The sequence below is a fragment of the Lissotriton vulgaris genome, chromosome 5 (assembly GCF_964263255.1).
Source record: "Lissotriton vulgaris chromosome 5, aLisVul1.2, whole genome shotgun sequence".
NCBI lineage: Eukaryota > Metazoa > Chordata > Amphibia > Caudata > Salamandridae > Lissotriton > Lissotriton vulgaris.
In genome coordinates, this window is record NC_141693.1 from 914,234,767 (window position 1) to 914,255,013 (window position 20,247).

At 45.8% G+C, this 20,247-nt stretch overlaps 1 protein-coding gene across 1 annotated transcript in view; it reads right to left on the reverse strand.

Moving 5' to 3' along the window:
- The window catches only part of KNDC1 (kinase non-catalytic C-lobe domain containing 1), a 757,927-nt gene that overhangs the window by 78,086 nt on the left and 659,594 nt on the right, over positions 1 to 20,247 (reverse strand). Inside the window, exons 24-25 of the mRNA XM_086922530.1 lie at positions 6,912 to 7,115; positions 4,703 to 4,785 (exon numbers count right to left, since the gene is read on the reverse strand). Of these exons, the coding sequence (XP_086778656.1) occupies positions 4,703 to 4,785; positions 6,912 to 7,115 (287 nt within the window). The remainder of the gene's footprint in view (positions 1 to 4,702; positions 4,786 to 6,911; positions 7,116 to 20,247) is intronic.

Here is a 20,247-nt window from a genome sequence, read left to right on the forward strand (position 1 = left end):
TGTCAACAAGAGGATAACCTTGAAGCTCCTCATCCACGCACACAAAGCTCTCCACAACACCGGCCCAGCATACCTCAACAGACGACTCAGCTTTTACACCCCCACCCGCCAGCTCCACTCCAGCGGCCTCGTCCTCGCCACAGTCCCCCACATCCAAAGAACGACAGCTGGCGGCAGTTCCTTCTCCCACCTTGCCGCCAAGACCTGGAAGACCATCCCCACCAACCTGCGGCTGTCCGAAGACCTACTGGCCTTCAGAAGACTCCTCAAGACCTGGCTCTTCGATCAGTAGCAGCACCCCCATCAGTGCCTTGAGATCCTCACAGGTATGTAGTGCGTTTTACAAATGTCTTGATTGATTGATTGATTGAAGTATAACAAATGCTCATCCAGAGCGAGATATTCATTTTGTATATATCAGTACGATTAAATATAAATGCGTGAAATACAATGGAAATGAGTATGATGTAATGATCCTTCCAAGCTGAAGATACAGAGATGGTATCTGTACCAAGATGGCGCTATAATCCACCACAAGTTGTTGAATATTGCACGTTCTAAGATGGCACACATAATGCTTTAATTCTTTTTTTTTTTGAGTCCTCTTTCTATGATGATGTCCATACAGGATGTTGTAAAAATTATAATAAAAAATGCAGAAATGCTGCAATAACTTTGACTGTAGATATAGACGTCAAGTCAAGTCAAGTCAAAACATTTATATAGCGCACTACATACCCAGAGGATTTCAAGGCGCTTAGGAAGGGGAGGAGGATTATTTGTCAAATATCCACGTTTTAAGCTGCTTTCTGAACGCTAGGTGATTCTGGGTGAGGCGAAGGTAAGCTGGGAGTGAGTTCCATGTTTTGGCAGCCAGGTATGAGAAGGATCTGCCTCCCATGGAGGTCTTGTTGATGCGAGGTACAGTGGCGAAGGCTTGGCTGGAAGAGCGAAGTTGGCGGGAGGGGGTATAAAAGGACAGTCGAGAGTTGAGGCACTCTGGTCCGATGTCGTAGAGTGATTTGTGTGCGTGGGTAAGCAGTCGGAAAGTAATCCTCTTATTGACGGGTAGCCAGTGGAGGTCTTTAAGGTGACCAGAGATGTGTTCGTTGCGTGGGATGTCTAATATGAGCCTGGCTGAGGCGTTTTGGATTCGTTGTAGTTTCTTCTGGAGTTTTGCGGTAGTACCTGCGTAGAGGGTGTTTCCGTAGTCCAGTCGGCTCGTGACCAGAGCGTGGGTGACTGTTTTCCTTGTTTCGGAGGGGATCCAGCGAAATGTTTTTCTGAGCATGCGAAGAATGTTAAAGCAGGAAGAGGATACGGCGCTGACTTGTCTGTTCATTGAGAGTGAAGAATCCAGGATGACGCCTAGGTTCCGTGCGTGGTCTGTCGGGATGGGTGCTTTTCCGAGGGCTTCCGGCCACCAAGAGTCGTCCCATGCAGAGGGGGATTTACCTAAGATGAGGACTTCTGTTTTGTCTGAGTTCAGTTTCAGACGGCTTTGTTGTACTAGTAACCCGTAAAATAAAGACGGGTTATTTTCCTCCCACATGAGTGCTGTCTCTTCTTTAGAAGTTTTTGAGCCATATGTTTATCACCGTTCCACCACCACACACCTATACAGGCACCCACTCCTGAGTGCTCAGCGGTTTTGGTGGACTTGGAGTGAGAATATATATCATCCACATTCTCGACTTGACGGAAAGAGAGAGTCGCACTAGTAGCGGTGAAGGTTAATTATATTATTTAAATTATTTTTTATTCCTTTAGGCAGTCCTCCTGACGTGTTTCAATCAATACTTTGATCTTTACCAATGGTTAGTGTTAGACCTAGCACCTTTGGTGTGGGTCTCCCTTCCATTTGTGCTGTTGCCTCATGTATTTTTGCTGGTATTAGATGCTGTGGGCACTGTGCCTCTGCTATCCAGTGCCACAGTGTAAGTGCTCCCTACTGTAAATTGATGTATTAATCAGTGCTTCCATGTTTGGCTATTTGGTTTACTTGTCAGAAGCTAGTCTTGTGCACAGAGTGTGCCCAGGGCGTGTAAATCCAAATGCTGCTGGTGGGCCTGCAGCACTGGTTGTGCCACACACAGAAGCAGCCTTGTAAAATGAGTCTAAGGTCTGCTATTGTAGAGCCTGCGTGCAGTCTGGTACTGTCATGCTGACTGGACAAGTGCACCCACTTCCCAGTCCCTAAACCTTCCCTTTTCTTCATGTCAGTCATCTCTATGGTGGGCCCAAGGGTAGGGTGCAATGTAAGTATAAGGAGGACAAGCCCTGATGTGTGTGGCATGTCCTAATAGTTAATTACAGCCATTTTTGTTTTTCTCTATTGCAAGGCTATCTGTTCTCCATAGGCCAGAATGGACTGTTAGAGTTATTACATTTTATAATCCTAACTATCTCAGAGAACATGGTAGCTATTCGAGTTTAGAATGCCTGGACTCAGAATAACAAAATACATCTTTTAGTAAAGTTTATTTTAATATTCTGTGATTGCAAATACCACTTTTAGAAAGTAGGTATTTGCTTGTCTAACCATTCAAACCTGCCTCTGCTAGGTTGTGTATTCCTATGCCTGGTTTTGTGAGTGACAGGGCTGGGGAATTCCAGGAGACAGGCTGATTCACCCATTGGTGAATAGAGAGATATGCATCTAGATGGGAGGGAGGAATTGCACCTGAACCTTCAATAGGGCTGTGCCTGCCTTCCACAATGCTGGCTCACCCCCTGGGGAGCGGTTGATGTCTCTGTCCTGCACACTGAAAGAAGAGAAGGAGTCCTGTAAACAAAGTGCTCCAGGACTGTACTTGCCTTCCACAATGCTGGCTCCACCTCCTGTGGGGCGTCTGATGTGCTTGCCCCGCACTGTGAAAGGAAAGGAAAAGTCTGGTAAACAGAGTGCTTCAGAACTGGTTTGGACTGGGCAAGGGCCCCTCTCCCCCTCAGAGAACAAAGGATTTTGAGGTATAAATATTGAAACGCTGGTCCCATGAAATTAGATCACTTTGGACTACAAGAAGAAACATTTACTGAGGAAGGAACATAAAGAAACTGAGGAGAGACTATTCCCAATCTGAAGTGCTGCTTGGGGGATTGGCATGTAGTGGTTGCCTTACTGCCAAAGGAAGGAGAAAGGAACTTTGTGTACTTTGCTTTCAACTTGTGAAGGATCTCCAAGGGCTTGGAAAAGAGCTTGCTCCTGCTGAAGTCTCTAGGACAACAGACTTCACCCCCCTGCTCCCCAGAGTTCTTTGGAAGTGCCTGCTGCTGATTTGGGCCTTCTGAGGGACTGCGTGTCGCAAGGAGCTGGAAGCGCGACTCAACGAGAAGAAGCGTGTCGCCGTCGCAACTCCGAAGGAGGGTGTCGCCGCTGGAACTGCCGCACTGCACCGCATCGGAGAGAAGCATGCCGCAACGAAGAGGAAGCGTGTCGCTGTCGATGCTGTTGCATCTCCGAATGAGGGTGTCACCGCTGTAGTTGTCACACTGCACCGCATCAGGAGAAGAATCTTGCAACAAGGTCGGAGCGTGTCGCCATCGCTGTGCCTGCCGTCGCAATTCCGAAGGAGGGTATCGCCGCTATAACTGTCGCATTGCACCACATCGACCAAGAGCACCTCGCATCCCCGAGAAGCGCGCCGCCATTGGTGCTGCTGCCGTCGCATCTTTGATGTCGCCGCTGTAGTTGTCGCATCGAGTGGAAGCTTCATGCATCGTGAGAGAAGAGCATTGCCGCTGGAGCTGTTGTCGTCGCATCATAAGGGTGTCGCCGCTGCAGTCCACGCATCAAACCAAGGACTTCTCGCATCTCCGAGAAGCGTGCCGCTTCTGGAAGATCTTCACGTCTTTATTTCTTTGTATCTGAACTTTGCCGCATTTCCCATCGCTGCAACATTGCTTGTCGTGGAAGCGCAACGCAACCTAAGGTACATTGACGCAGAGTGTCGCATCTAAGAACTGAATTGAACTAAGCTTAAATCTACCATTTTAAAGTAATCATCGTGTGTATTTTTGTCGTTTATGGTCTTGTGGTAACTCTATATAAAGTCTACTTATTTCTTTTATATAAAACCTGTGTGGTGTCCATTTGTAATGTTGTCACTGGGTTACTGTATGTGGTCACAACTGCTTAACTTACAACGCCTCTGAAGTAAAGCCCTTCTGCTCATGCCAATCTACCAAGGGGGTGAACAGGATTTATTTTAGGAGTGTAATCCCCTTATCCTGACTAGAGGAGAGGGTCCCTACCTGTGCCAACTAGAGACCCCCAAATCTAACAGTTAGCCATAGCATCGGTTTGAACAGCCCCCACTAAGCACTTGCCACAATTTATAGGTTTTCTCCCCTAGTGGGTGCCCTCAGTGGATCTCTCTTACAAGGCATGCTGGAATTAGTGGTTCACTGCTACAATTCAATCAAGCCCTCCAGTGGGTGATACTACAAAAATCCCTTACAGTTCTCTTTGTTTATTTCAACTTTAAAATAAAGTCCATTTCACGCGCACCGCTGCTCCATGACAATCCTATTATATATATATATGTATGTATAAGTATATATATATATTATGAGTAGAAGTTCTAACGAAGAATGTAAGAATGTACACATAAAATGAAAGAGACAATTTACTAAGTCAAAAAGTCTTTAGAAATATTTGACAAAATATTTTCTTTTCCAGTGAATGAATGAATAAACTTACTTTAGAACAATGGAAGGTTTGGCTCCAACACCAAAAGACCTCGAATTTAAAAGATTCACAGGATGGCAATTTTTAAACAAGTCCTAAAATAAAAAAAAACACAATTATTAATTTAAACATTCAATGAAGAAAATAATCATAATCATCCGTGGGAACAAGATGGGAAAGTCATGGTTCAAAATGGAGTTTACAAGGACTTTTATTAAACATGGCCTACAGAGGATGAATAGTGTACAAATGTCTGAACATCACAACTGTCTGTCCTCATTGGCCATACATTCTGTGCCTAGTTAGAAATAGAATAAAATAGATTTTGCAAATATGATTTACCTGTGAGAACCAATTTTATAGCTAAATGTCTCATAACGACATGGCACAATAATAAGAGGAGGAACACTCCTTTTGTAAACAAATGTACAAATGTTTTCTTCTTGATTTGATTATTGAGGACTAGCAATATCCGTTTGGTTGGGATAGCAAGGCTTTTCAGAGGCTTTACTGTTTCCATAGGCCCATGGCAGTTGTTGTTCATTTTCATGTGCCAGTTTATTTTTAGTTCTGATGTTAGCCAAGACCTTTTGATTTAGTTAAACTTGTATCTATTACGTGCTGATTGACAGGGGCTTTCAGCCAGTCCTCTGCATCCATTGGTCTATTATTGTGCCACTCATATTTTCCTTCCACTCACTACAGCATAGTGCATGGGGCAATGTGTCAGCCTATGACGAACTTCACTGTGAGTGACAGCATTCCTCCCTTTCACAAGGAGTACAGCCACACACCAAGTAATTCCCTTCAGACCCAAGTACTACTATGGCAAGTACGCTTTTTGAGACCCAAAAATATTTCTAGGCACTTTTTTTGGTCTCCTCTACCAGACAGCACAGACAGCACAAGCTGTCTGGTTGCAAAAGATCTTTTGTGAACTTAAACTGGGCTTAGAATCCTAATATTTCTTACCATTGGTAAGCTTCTTTGTCTCTTTGATGTGCTTGCTTTTTGTTAAATGGCGTGTCCTCTTCTTGTGTTTGCCCCTCCATCGGAGCATAACCTCTTTAACTTTGTTTTGATTGTCTGACTTGTATCCTTCCACAGCACACCTTTTGGTAAATACTTTTTTCCTTTTGGTTATGCACCCCACAAGAGTGTGTGTTTTCCAGCACACTTCCTTTTGTACTTCTCCCCCTACCGTGCACACATGTTGCTCTCTTTTGTGTGCTTCTCACCTGCCCTTATGCTCTGTGTTGCTCTCTCCCTTGTGACTTCTATCCTCACCCCCTATGCTCTATCCCTTGAATACTTCTCCCCCCCGAGTTGCTCTCTCCCCTATGTGCTTTTCCCCATCCTCCATGTTGCTCTCTCCCTCGTGTGCTGCTTTTCTACTCATACACCCAAACAGCAGTTTTGTTCCCCCAACTCTCCAGTGGTCCTATTTTAAAAAATATATTTGTGGGGAGGTGGGGGGGGCAGGAGTTAAATTTTTTTTTACATTTACCGATCCAGCTTGCATCTGTAAATTAAAAAAGTAACTCCAGTATTATTTCATAAGCCTGTAGATGCATGGTGACCCATAAGCTCACATACACCCTCAAACATGCATGCTCATACAACATGACATGGCTGCCAATAGTAGTGGCTGCTTAATTGTGCCCTTTTTTGTTTTCCTTTTTGCATAGCTAAAAATACTTTTTGCTGATGCAACACAACATCGCCAGAAGGCACTAGCCCACAGATCCCAAATGCAACACCTATTGGCTTTGATAATGCATATTTTCAGATTGAAAAGGGCCCAACAGCTTCCCAATTAGATTTTGAAAAAAACATGATCTATTTGCTTTGACAATGCTTGTTTCCCTTTGCTACGGGACCACGCAGAACTGGAATAGTGGGCATCGAATTCAAAATGTTATACCCCATTTCTGAGGCTGACTTAGAAAAGAGTTATATATACTAGGCCACCAAATCCTCTCTTACCTCAATGTCAGTATTTCCCTAGTTTGGTAAATATCCTTTGCTGCTCATAATGACTGTGATTGGGGCCTGCCTGTTTAACTTACGACTTAAACTCACATATAAAGCTTGTGGGAAGTGCCATTATAACAATAAAAATAATAATGGAAACACGTGTTACATTAACGTTGAACCAACTACGCCAGCAATTGAAAAAGATTTCTATTTGGACACAAAGCTCTATTATGGTATGATTTACCTCTTGCAGCAGGGTCAGTTGCTGTGACATCTGCTGTACGCTATAGTCACTAAAAATGTGGGACCCTCTGTCCTCTGCTTTTACATAGGAGCCTGAAAATTCATCCAGATCACCGGTGTAACATGGCCGCGGTAACGCTGCTGCAATGGTATATTGCTTGTCCTTCTGGTTCAGCGTTCCTTTCGGTATTTTCCAATTGAAACTCTGTAAAAGAGCACAGAAAGCACTATAACATGTTTGTTCATAACCACTGTTAATAAATCACAGAAGGGAGTTGATCATTTAGAGATTCTGCTTTCAATTAAAGGCATTGCTGGTTGATATATGATTTAGAATTGTGGTGTTTTTGCAAAATTGTGTTGAAATTAAAATTAACTAAACTTACTTCAGCGAAAGCAAACTTGCTTTTGAGTCCAGGTTATTGTTTATAACTCTTCATACACTTTCGTTGCAATGGAGCATTTTTGAATGATGACGTGAATATAAAAGACTACTCTGGTAAATAAATGATGGTTCAATCAATGTAGGTTCTTCAAGTACATTTATTCAGGATAAGATGTTAAGCGTAGCCCCACCAGGAGCAGCCTTCCTGCTGCCCAGCCCATCCACCAACTGACTCACACACTCACCAACATTCCACTCACCAACATTCTGTCACCACAGTCACACTGGCTGACCAGCAGGTATAACACATCTCCTTTCTTTATATTGATTATAAAAGAACTATGAATAGAATGACAATGAAGTCTGATGCAAGCAATAGATGATATAGGAACAATATGATGCAGCAGAATGGTAACAGAACCATTGCCACAAATAAGCAAGATAGCAATGATCTAAAACCTCAGCATGAAGATAAAAGATGGAAAATATCATGCACAAGAAATAAAAAGCTTGAGAGAAAGGAAAACTAGAAACGTATATATTCAAATTTTAACTGTGCCACTTTGGTGAAACATGTTGAAGAAAACAACAGAAAAGAAGGTTCTCCATCAGTCTAGGAACAAAGATGTAACACAAATTTTGCAGGACTTGAAAACTTGTCATAGAACATAAGTTGTTGTGTACAGAGAGCTGGGTTGAGGTGCTGCCAAATCCTTTCGCAGTCCTAGATAAAAAAAAAACAAGATTAAAGTGGTCCTACCTTCCTGCTTTTAGTTAAATAATTACCATTGGGCATATAGAACTCTTGCAAATACATTAGGTCATCAAAATCCAGCTGGATGTAGAAAGGTAATAATAGCCGGCATACAAAGCAGATAACCAGAGAGAAGTCGAAGTGCTTCGACTTGCCTCTAGAGTAATGAAACAAAGATGGTGGCTTGTAAGCATTGAATGAATGAAAAGCAATTTGTATTGCGCGACTAAAACCCGAAGGTATCAAGGCGCCTACCAAAACAGATCAAAAAGGGCAAAGCACAACTACAGGTATGTCCGCACAAAGAGATGGGTTTTCAAGGCATTTCTAAAAAGCTGAAGGGTGGGAAGGGATCTTAGTTCCAGTGGGAGGGCGTTCCACCACTTAGGTGCCAGATTGGAGAAGGCTTTACCACCCCATCTGGGTCTCCGAATACGAGGGACTGAAAGAAGGAGTCTGTTAGAGGAACGAAGGTTCCTACCAGGGCTGTAGCGAGACAGAATGGATCCAATTCCAGTGGGGCTGCTTTTTGCTAAGGCCCTGTAGATCATACACATGGTCTTGAACAGTATACAATCCTCTATAGGAAGCCAGTGAAGCAATTTTCTGGTGGAGGTAGCCGAGGTGCGCCGGGGTAGATCAAGAACAAACCTAGCAGCTGCATTCTGGACCACCTGCAAGCGCTGCAGCAGGCTTTTATTCAGTCCCGCATACAGCGCATTGCAGTAGTCCAGCCGAGAACCAACAAGGGCAACAGCAAGTTGTTTCCTTGCCTGCTGTGAAAGGTAGTGCCTAATCTTCCTCAGTATGCGAATGATACCCCAACAGGTAGATACAGTTCTGTTAACCTGTTGGCACATACTGAGGGTGGGATCTATCACGACCCCAAGGTTTTTGGCGGAAGAGGCAGGAACAGGGCAAGCTCCCATTGAATCTGGCCACCAATCGGCTGACCATATCTCCTCCTTTCCTCCAAACACCATCACCTCAGTCTTCTCCCCATTCAGTTTCAATGAATTGTAAATCATCCATTGACCGGCTGCCTCCATACAAGATCTAAAATTGGAGGCAGCTGAAGTAACTGACTGGGAGAGAGAGACAAGGATCTGAGTGCCATCCGCGTATGAGACTACCTCCATCCCGAAAGATCTAATTAGTCTGGCAAGGGGGGTCACATAGATGTTAAAAAGGGTCGGACTTAGCGCCGACCCCTGGGGGACCCCACATTGCACAGACAGGGATGGAGATAGAAATTTACCCAGCATCACTCTTTGCTGTCTTTGATCGAGGAAAGAGGTGAGTAGCCTCAGGGCCGCCCCCTGAACACCGATCTCCCTCAGGTGAGATGTTAAGACTGAGGGAGAAAGGGTGTCGAAGGACGCCGTAAGGTCTAATAGGATCAGGAGGGAGGTCTGTCCCCCATCCACGCGCGTGCAGATATTGTCCAGCACTATGGTCAGGGCAGGCTCGGTGCTGTGTTCTCTCCTGAATCCATGCTGGGAAAGATCCAGACAGCCCGAGCTTTCCACGAAGGCAGCGAGATGTTTATTTAGATGAGTTTCTAACATCTTCCTCTTCATCTTCATCTTCATCATTACGTGTGCAGAGAGGCTCCAGGCGCGACCGTGCACCAAACGTGGCCACGCAGCTGTACTGATGAGGAAAGAGGGAGGAACATCACAATAAAGGTGCCTGGACCGTGGAAGACACCGTTGAATGAAAACCGTATGATCCCCAAGCAGTAGGTAATCGGGTGCTAGCATTGCTTGACTCGTGCCACAGTTTGAAAAACAACTGCAGCAGTTGAACTGCCATTGAAGACCCACCGGTAGTTGAACAATGCCAAACCATTCTTCAAATGTGAAAAGAACCGCTCTTGTTGCCGGTGCCAAGACCAGTGTGGGAAAGCATCACTAGCAATCTCTGACACATGTAGAACTCGGCACAAACAGACATGCAATAAAACAGTTAGAAGCCAAGTCTGCTCTGTCAGAGTGAGGTTCTCTTCAGCAAGATAAAACTAGTGCAATTATGCAGCAAAGAGGCCAGGCCAGGCAAATTTCACAGTGCAGATCCTCTGTGTACTAAAACCACCCAGTAAAGCACATGCAAAACATATTTCACTGAAAGTGCTGCAAATATGCTCCGGCTGGTAGGCTGTCCACAGGTCCACAGGAACAAATCCAAGAAGAATCAAAGCAGGATCTGGTACACCCAGGTTGGATCACAGCAGGTAGACTCCTTAAAAATCAAGGACACTCTTTCGCACAAAGGTTGAGGGAACTACTCTTGATGGAGTTACTTTCCCAAGGTAGATCAACAGGGAGACCTCTTCCAGGGTTACAGCAGTCAGAATATAGAAAGTCCAGCAGGAATTGGCACAACCGGGTTGGGACCGAAAAATCTTGTGGTCACTGGTGGGGCTGAGGGTTGCCAGATTCTTAAAGTTCAATTCATTGATAACCAGTTACTTCAAGCAGTTACAGTGCAAACAGGTTGCACAAGTAGTAAAAATTGTCGTCAAAATGCGTGGTAAATAAATGATGGTCCAATCCATGTAGGTTCTTCAAGCAGATTTATTCAGGATAAGATGTTAAGCAGAGCCCCACCAGGAGCAGCCTTACTAAAGTTCAGTCCATCCACCAATTGACTCACACACTCACCAACATTCCAATCACCATCTTTCTGTCACCACAGTCACACTGGCTGAGCAGCAGGTATAACAACTACATTCATTTTAGAAAGATTTCCTCACTTCAGGAATTCACAACTTTCCAACAGTACTCATAGATTTCTTCCACTCTGCGAAGGCAAATCGTACACAGGTTCAAATTACGAAAATACCTTTGATGAGTGCAAATGCACAATTCTTTTTTTACCATTGTGAAACAATTTTTCACTGTAAGGAGACTCCTTTCCCTACACTCAAGCTAATTTTGGGTGTTTTCCATTCCCACACTGTAAACAGATTTTTTCCCCGGCCTTGACAGGAGAAAATCTGTACCTGTTTTCCAAAGTGGAAATGGGTTAAGGATAAGTTTATGAATATGTACAAACTCTTGAGTTCAGGTGTCGCCAAACTTTCAAAGGCATTATTGCCCTAAAACTCCCATTAACCCAGCCTTCAGAGATACATGTGCCTAAAATGATTCCACACATGAGTATTGTTAGCCCTGTAAATTGATTTTGTGAATTGCTGGCACTGAACTCAGAAGTCCAAATGACTTTGAAAATGTGATCCACATTATGATATTTCTCACTTAAGCTTGATGAGAAATGGCACAATATATTTAATGATTTATGGAGATCTACCAGGAAATTCTGCAACAAGCTTTTCAAGTTTGTAAAGTATCTCACTAAAACATATTAAATATTATTAAATAGAAATGCTGATTCCCTCTTTGGGTCATGTACAAGGAACAATTGAGGGACTCTGCTGAGTTTATGTCAGCTTTGTCAATAGAACCAGAGAAGGGCTTTGACACAGCAGATAGATGATTGCTGTGATGTTGTCTTTATTGGCTTCAAATGCAATTGTATTCATTTAGTTCATACTTAAATAAAGCTTACCAGGGTCTGATATGGAAGAGAATAGCAGACTATCTGACTTCTTCCAACTAAAATGAGGAGCAAATAAGCGATGTCTCTTATGAGTCGCGCTTTCCAACAATAATATCTTTAATAGGTAGCACATTCAGTTACAGTGTGAACAGTTCCATCACTGATCTGTTTCTACTTTATGCCATCCACGTGCCAGATTCATTTGTGGACTGTCAAGTGATTTTAGGATATTTAAATGTATTTAAAGCAAGATCTAGAACAGCTGTAACACTGAATACCAGCACTGTACCTCTGTCTTTATCCTGGTGAGATTGGACAGATATGCCAAGAATGAGACTGCCTCCTCAGCTCACCAATTTCTGACAATGCTAGCTTCCCAGAGGCCTTCCTCATTCTAAAGAATGTATCATCAATCCATGTTAGTCCAAGGATAAAGTGTCCTAAATTTTCCTGAAAAATGTAAACCTGTGCCAAACAGATCTGCTAGCATTTAAATTACTTTTAGAGCCGGGGTGTGAACTCACTTTTTAGTGATTAGTTATGTAATGACAATGCCTAGCCGATCAAGAAGCAAAGCATGTTAAATCCCAAAACACCATCCCTAAGTCTACAGATGGCATCAGGAAGGCACAATCCCAGTGCATTTTTGTCCAAGCTTGATCATAGTCACAGTATTTTCTCTAACTTGAAAGTTGAAGTTAAATGCTCACTACCTGCCTCTAGAATAATCTGTTGATGGCCTTGGGAAAAAGCCGGTCTTTTAACTAGCATGGATAGAATGTGGCATGCAGATACTATATCAGCTTCTTGTGAGTGGTAAAACATTGCACCCGGGGAACACGCTTCAAACAAAAATGTCCTCAGTTCAAATATTTCAAGCACATACAAATATGCACCACTCTTGGTACACATCACCAGTGTAGCACCTTTGCTTCATATCAAGACCGAACATTAAGCCACCGTGTGGCAAGAATATCCCAATAAACCAATGTGCAACTCTTTATTACTTGGTACTCTGCGTATGACTTTGGAGCAGCACTTGAGTGGCCCAATGGATATGAACATACATGGGGGATTTTGACAAAGTCATTCCTCTCACAGTTTAGAAAAGTTATTTATTTCTTCGTCTAATGCTGAGGATTCCAGTGTGTCCTAGTCATGTGGGTCTTAAGTTGATCAATGCCTGATAACATAGTAACGTTATTCAAAAGGCCTGCTTCTACATGGAACGTTCAATGTTCTATGGTCAATCACGTCTGGTAAAGTATAGGGAATAATATTCACATGAGTAGTCAGAACACAGTGGCCACTTACCTCACACTTAGGGGTCGATTCCGATTCGGGAACCCTTTTACAAACGCCGAGTGTGCTTACCGGCTGTTTGTTGGACCTTTGGGCGTTTTCTCTTCATTTCCTGGAGCAACTGCTAGCCGCACCCGCTCCGCGGGTGCCGCGTCGCCGCCAGAGTCCTCGGGGCTGTTGGGAGCACTTTCGGCTCGCAGCCTAGGTGGAATCATTCACCTTTACCATCACGGTCACCGGAAGACCTGGGGCGGAGTACTAGTGGCGGCGCAGTAGCAGGGACTCGCTCTACCAGGAGTCCCTGCTCTCTCAGCACACCTGACGCGTGCTGTCCTGCTGCCCCGCCCACAAGCCGCTTCACGGTGTTTACAGCGACGCCCCATTCTGCTGTGCGGGAGCACGCGGGAGCACGCCGGGAGAAGCCCGGGACAAGGGCGGGGCCATCTGTGGCCATCAGGGGCCAGAGGAGGCCAGGACGGGCCACCCCTCTTGGTCGCTGGACTGAGGTTTCTTCTGTTGCACTGACCATGGCTTCAGGCACGCGATCGACTAAATCACGTAAAGTTAGAGGGAATCCAGTGACAGGAACCATGGAGCAATTTATCACTCGGGCGTTTTCTATTGTGGAAAAGGAGATTGCCATGACAGAACACAGACTATCCAGAAACTTGCAAGGCTTGCCAGAAAAACGTTCTTCTATGGGCAACCTGGCTCTGGTCCCTTCACCTGCCCACTCTTCAATCCCTGTACTTGTAGAAGAAGTACGACCTAATGTTGAGGTTGATGAGCGGGTTTCGAGGATCAGGGCTAGTCTTGATAGATTGTCGTCCATCGCTAATGGTAAAACCCCACCGCCTATTCCTGCCCCCCTGGTCTCTTGTAGCATAGAGCCCTCTACCCCTATTAATACTAATAGGGTTGCTGAAGAATCTGCGGCAAATATACGGAATGCCGCTAGGGTCGGTACTAATCCTGACACTATTGTTCAGGACGTGGCAGTCTTTGGGAGATCCCCTTTCACAATCCCGCGCAAAAGGAAATGCCCTCCTAGTCCACGGAAGGGTAATACTTCTAAACCCTGTTGTAAGTCCAGAAGGAAAGCTGTAGCTAAGGGGGGCTTTAGTAACACTTTTAGCAAACCAGGGAAAGATCTTTTTAAATCCCAGGTGGCAAGGGGGAAGAGTTCTTGTGCCCAGGATTCTATCCCCGGTTCCTCACAGAACACAGCGCTCCAGACTCCTCTAGGTGATTCCTCACTTTTAAACAGCGTTGAGTGCTTACTAAAATCACTGGTTTCACCTATTTTGGATAAGATGGAGGGGCTCTTTAGACGGGTAGACTCCATAGAGCAAACCATGCTGGATGGCTTCTTTTCCATTAAATCACTGATTAAGCTTCATTCGAAACTTTGTGCAGAAGATAGGGCAGGAACGGAAGGAAGTGGGGTCACCCATAAGCCAGCAACTTCTACCCAGGTGCCCGTTGTAACCTTGGGCCGCCAAGATCATTCCCCTGGCCCTCTGCCCTCAATTCCTCCAGGCACCCGGAATCGCGTGATCACAGCTGCTGCAATCCACTCACACCCTAAGACAGTGAGCCCTCTTGCCCGATCCTCTGAGAAGGCTGTATCAGGCAAAAATCCCTCAACCCCCCCTTTGGTTACATCTAATAGCCAGTCTGTGTCACCCAGTCCCCTAGCAGCTCCCCTGGTAGTTGCTCCCTCTTTAGTTGCCCCTAGGGCGACTCCTGCAGTCACGCCCCTAGCCCAGACACAAGCACGGAAAAATAAGCAGGCTCCCTCAGCAAGTCTTCCATTTGTTGTTGTCTTAACAGGGGTTCCAGCCCTCAAAACAGGGGAAAATTAGTCTTTTGAGAATCTAAAAAATAAAACTTCCTTCTGGCTCAGGCAAAACAGACCCCTCCCAGGTTACATTGATGGGAGGATCATCAACGTCAGACGGGTGGGGTGGGTTGGAAATAGGCACAAAAACATTAAGGATGACTGTGTATTGGTGAATTTCAGGGACCCAAGAGCTGCAGGGCTGCTTAACAGGCAAGTTAACCATTATGATTCTAATGGTATACAGACAAGGGACTTGGGATACTTTTATCGTCCCCTGCCTACTGTGTGGCCAAATCAGCCATCCTTAGAAGGGGGAAGAGGGGTGTGGTACCCACGACTTGCAACTCAAGGCACTGATAGAATGGTTGGGAACCACCCTCAAACCTTTAGTCCACATGGGTGGGGATACTGATTTACTAATCCAGCCTCTTCGGATTCATTTTCCCATTTCCCTGTTTTAGCATCTAATTGTTGTGATTCAGTGGGACTAAGCACTGCAGCAGGGGCTAATGTGGGAGCTCCTAGGAGCCCTTTTAGTTCTGGTTTGGATGAACAAAGTAATGATGTATCTCTGACCAGAGGCACAGGTATCCACGATCCTCTAACCCCTGTCTTGAAAATAGTAAGCTGGAATATTGCGGGATTGAGCCGCAATCTTGATCTCCCCGACTGGACCTCTTTCATGGAAGCCTTTGCAATCTGTGCATTCCAAGAAACGTGGTCACTAACCCCGCAGTATAGAGTAGGTTCTACTTCTTACTTTGTACCTGCAAGTATCTCTGAATCAGGTAGAGGCCGGCCATCGGGCGGGCTACTGATCTGGGTAGATATTGCGTTGGGTCTCCAAATGAAGGTGCATTGTCCGAAATCCCCCGATCTACAGAGGCTTTCGCTTAAGAGTTCAGGGAGTGGCATTAGCCTAGAACTCTTTAATATCTACACTAGAGGGGACTCGGGTAGTGCCATATCTCCGACACTGCTTGTCCTAGATTCAGAGCTAAGGGACTGCCCTGCCAACTCTCTCATTCTCTTAATGGGGGGACTTTAACTGCACTTATGAGCCTTTGTCGCATGAGGATATTTTGGACCTCAGTGAGGAAGACTCTAGGAAAGGTATTCCCTCCCTCAACCTACCCCCCGTAAAAAGGTGGACACCAAGAGTTGTGCAACTTAATGCTCTGACACTTGAATTTGAGCTGAGAGCCAGCAATGGGAGAACAACCTCAGATCCCAATGGGGCTCATACCTTCAACAGGGTGGGATCCACCTCAAGAATTGACTATATACTTCTTAGTCTAAACCTATGGTCCCATCTTGTTGACATGAAGGTTGCTGCAACAACTGACAGCGACCATAATCCCCTGTGCCTGTCCCTTACCCCGGTATGGAAACCTAGGGGATGCCCTGCGAGAGTGTCCACTCCATCAGCTGTGAGGGAAACCAATGAGGTAATTCCTGCTAACTGCCTGAGGCGCCTGAAGTGGGATAGGGTAGCCCTCGATCCCCTTAAGATTACTAACATTGGGGAGATTATGTCGAATGCCATGTCAGAGCTTGGACAAGGCACACTAAACCCAGGGGATATTTCAACCCTATTCTGCAAAACCACTAGCCTAATAGGGGATTTGTTTACTGTGACAAGGAAAGTGAGGCAGGCGAATGGGCAATCCCGTGCAGCAAACAAAGAGGGCTGGTATACACCGGCCTGTCGGGCGGCCAAAAAAGCTGTCATTACTGCGGTTAAACAGGGGGAAGGGGCTACCATAACCTCTAAGCGGAAACTGTATAAAGCAGCGTTAACTATGGCGCGCAGGGATTGGGAGGACGTCTTCTGGGCCAAGTTAAAAACAGCTAGTGGGGAAAAGAATGCCAGAGGCTTCTGGACCCTCATAAGGGAGAAATCGAGACCCACCGATTCCCTTATTACCTGTAACATTTCTGAAGAAGCCTGGTTTAGTCACTTCTCCAAGTTGTATAATGTCGGGGAAGGGTATGAGCTAGACTTTGCAGGTATTGGTTCATCCCCTGATACAACCCCATGTGGCGAGACCGCTTTCACGCCTAAGGAAGTAGAAAGGGTTGTGACCAGTTTAGTCCCTCTCAAAGCCGCAGGTCCTGATGGCATACCGGGGGATCTACTCCAGAAGAATCCTGTTGAATGGGGAATCCTAATCGCATCCCTGCTCAATGCTTCTGCTGAAGGTGCCCCCCTACCTGATTCTTGGATGGGCGCCGAAGTTGTCCCGATTTATAAAAAAGGCAGTCGAGAAGACCCTGCGAACTACCGGCCTATTAGCCTTATTGATTGCTCTCAAAAAGTGGCCGGCAAAGTCGTATTGGGCCGTCTCCTGGATTGGATTGATGACAATAATATTTTGTCTGACCTCCAAGCCGGGTTTAGGGCAGGTACGGGAACAATCGAACAGTCACTGAGCTTATTGATGTTGTACTGGAAGGTGGTAGTGCTAGGGAAGGGAAGCTTGTACCTAGCCTTCATTGATCTGCGCACTGCGTTCGATTTAGTTCCACGCCAACAACTCTGGAGGGTATTACAAGAGTTGGGTATGCCCCACTACCTTTTGTCCCTTATAGTCAGGCTCCACACGTCCAATTTTGCCCAGGTGCGTTGGGGGACACAGGGCCAGAAGACCGGGCGTATTGAGGTCAGCAGAGGAGTCCGCCAGGGTTGCGTACTCGCTCCCACTCTTTTCTCCCTTTACGTAAACGGGGTAGTTGACCATCTGCTGTCAGCTCCTGCTGACGCTCCTCGTTTAGCTGGGCAGCTTGTACCCACTCTCCTATTTGCGGACGACACTCTGCTGATCTCAAAGTCACCCGCTGGTCTTCAGCGCTTGTTGTTCAGCTTTGAGCTTTTCTGTAACTCGAGGGGGCTCAAAATAAATACAGATAAGACCAAATACCTCATCTTAAATCCCCCTAAAAAACTGGGTGCCCGACCATTGCTGGATAACGTCCCTCTGGAACGTACTAGGGAGTTCGACTATTTGGGGATTTGTCTGGTTGACTCCATGAAGTGGGATAGCCATTTAAACAAAATGCTCCTTAACCACAAGAGAATCACTGGAACACTGCTGAAAGAGCAGAGGGCATCTTCAATGAAGCCAATAGGCACGGTTCTTGAGATTTATGCAGCAAGAGGAGTTAGCTCGGCGCTTTATGGTGCTGAGCACTGGGGAGCACTGAATATGAGTCAGCTCACACTGTCGGAAAACAACTTCTTCAGAAATCTCATGAACCTTCAAGCATCTGCCCCTACTATTCCGCTTCAATTGGACTTGGGTTGTCGTACCATCGAGGATCAGGCAAGGCTTCGCCCCCTTCTTTTGTGGGCCCGTATCTGGAGGGTGAAGGCTCTCACCAGTTATGCAGAGGGCCTACGGGAAATCTTGGACTCATCGAGCTGGGCCAAAGTGAGGTGGCTTAGAGACATTAAAGCCCTCCTTCTGAACTTAGGGATTGGGCGAGTCATGGGAACAGAGATCCGCTCCACCTAAGTCAACACTTAAAAAAATGTACTGGTCCTGGATTACTGAGAAAAGGAACACTAAAACGAACTTGTGCGGAGCAACCAGGTCCTTTTTGTTGATTAAGGATGCCCCATCACGTGAGATTTACCTAGACATCATCTCAATTCCCGGGGACAGAGCGTTATTTTTTAAATTTAGAACTGGATCTTTGCCAATCAGGGAATTTACCTCCCGTTGGAAGCAGCCCTACCAAACTGTTTCGTCTTGCCCATTTTGTCCTACTAGGCCAGAATCCATCGGACATATGTTCTTTGAATGCCCTGCCTATAAATTGCCTCGTCGTAAATGGATTAAGCCAGTATGCTCGATACTGGGGGCCAGGCGGTGTGCCGACGCACTGAGGATTCTCCAGACAGATACCTGTGTTTTAATTGTTAGTGCTGTAGCCAAGTTCTTAGGGTGGACTTGGCGCTTAAGGTCAAAGTGGCTTAAGCAAATTGTTTAATTAGGTCTCGTTCAGAGACTGTTTTTAGTTAATTTATTACCCAACCGTTATGTAGCGTTTCTATAGATAATTATGCTCACGGGGGGGTTTCTTAACTTTTTAACATCTTAAACTGCGGGCTGTTTTAGATAAATGCTATTGTTTCCTACTCTGTCTGCTTTTAAAGATATAATTATATCGAAATAAAGCTCCTTTGACTTGACTCGGGAAAAAAAACGTCCGCACGATTTGTATCCGGAGCCATCTCCGTACGAATCGTACCCATCCGTCCGAGTCGTGTAGTACGATCCGTATTCCGTGAATCCCTCCGAATCACCGTGATCCGTACGTATTGCAAGGCTGAAACCGTGAACCGTACGACTCGTACACATGCCGTACGACCCGACGTGTACGATCTGGACCGGGGTATGAGGACGCGATTCGTACGGTCCACGTCAGGTAAGGGCGAGTCGTACGGAAAAGCACACAAACACATACACACCGTACGGTCCGTACACCCCATGATCGCAGGGGTACGCACCGTACCCCTGCGATCATGGGGTGTACGAGTCATACCCCATGCACGATCGGTGTACGAGCCGTACCCCATGTACGATCGGTGTATGAGCCGTACCCCATGTACCATTGGTGTACGAGCCGTACCCCATGTACGATTGGTGTATGAGCCGTACCCCATGTACGATCGGTGTACGAGCCGTACCCCATGTACGATGGGTACACCCATTGTACATGGGGTATGGCTCGCACACCGATTGCACATGGGGTACGGCTCGTACACCGATCGTACATGGGGTACGGCTCGTACACCCCATGATCCCAGGGGGACGGTGCGTACCCTGCAATCATGGGGGGTGCGCACTGTACCCGGGGGGGCCGTTCCGTACCTGTTTCAGCGCGAACTCTGCTTTTACGGCTGTTTTCAGCTCCCATAGAAAAAGGGTCATACGGTGCGTACCCGACACGTATCGTACTTGCTGGGTCGTAAAAACAAGCCTCGAACCGTACAAATATCGCGTACAGCGGGTTCCGAGTGAGAATCGTATGGATATTAGAGCCGTACGGTCTCTGTACGACTAGTACGGAGTACGGCTCCTGGTACGAATCGTACTTCGTCTTACGTACGGGGGATGTTGCAGGGTACGATTCGTATGGGAAAAACACTCCGAACGGCTATTCGGAGTGGTTTTTCCCAAATCGAAATCGGCCCCTTAATGTGCATGATGCTTCAAATAGTGTTCATCAGGGTATCAAACTGCCTCAGAATGTTACACAATTTGAATTGGGTCATACTTAATGACTTAGGGCCATATGTATCAAGCAAAATTGTGATCACAAATGCTGAAATTCGCAGAATCGCAAATTTGCTTTGTGGTATGTATAAGGCACATCTGCTTGCAAAATAGGGAATCGCAAATTTTGCGATTCCTTAAATGCAATGTAAGAAACACCAAAAAAGTGCGTTTTGGCCTTAAGAAAGCGCAAATTACCACCAACTACAA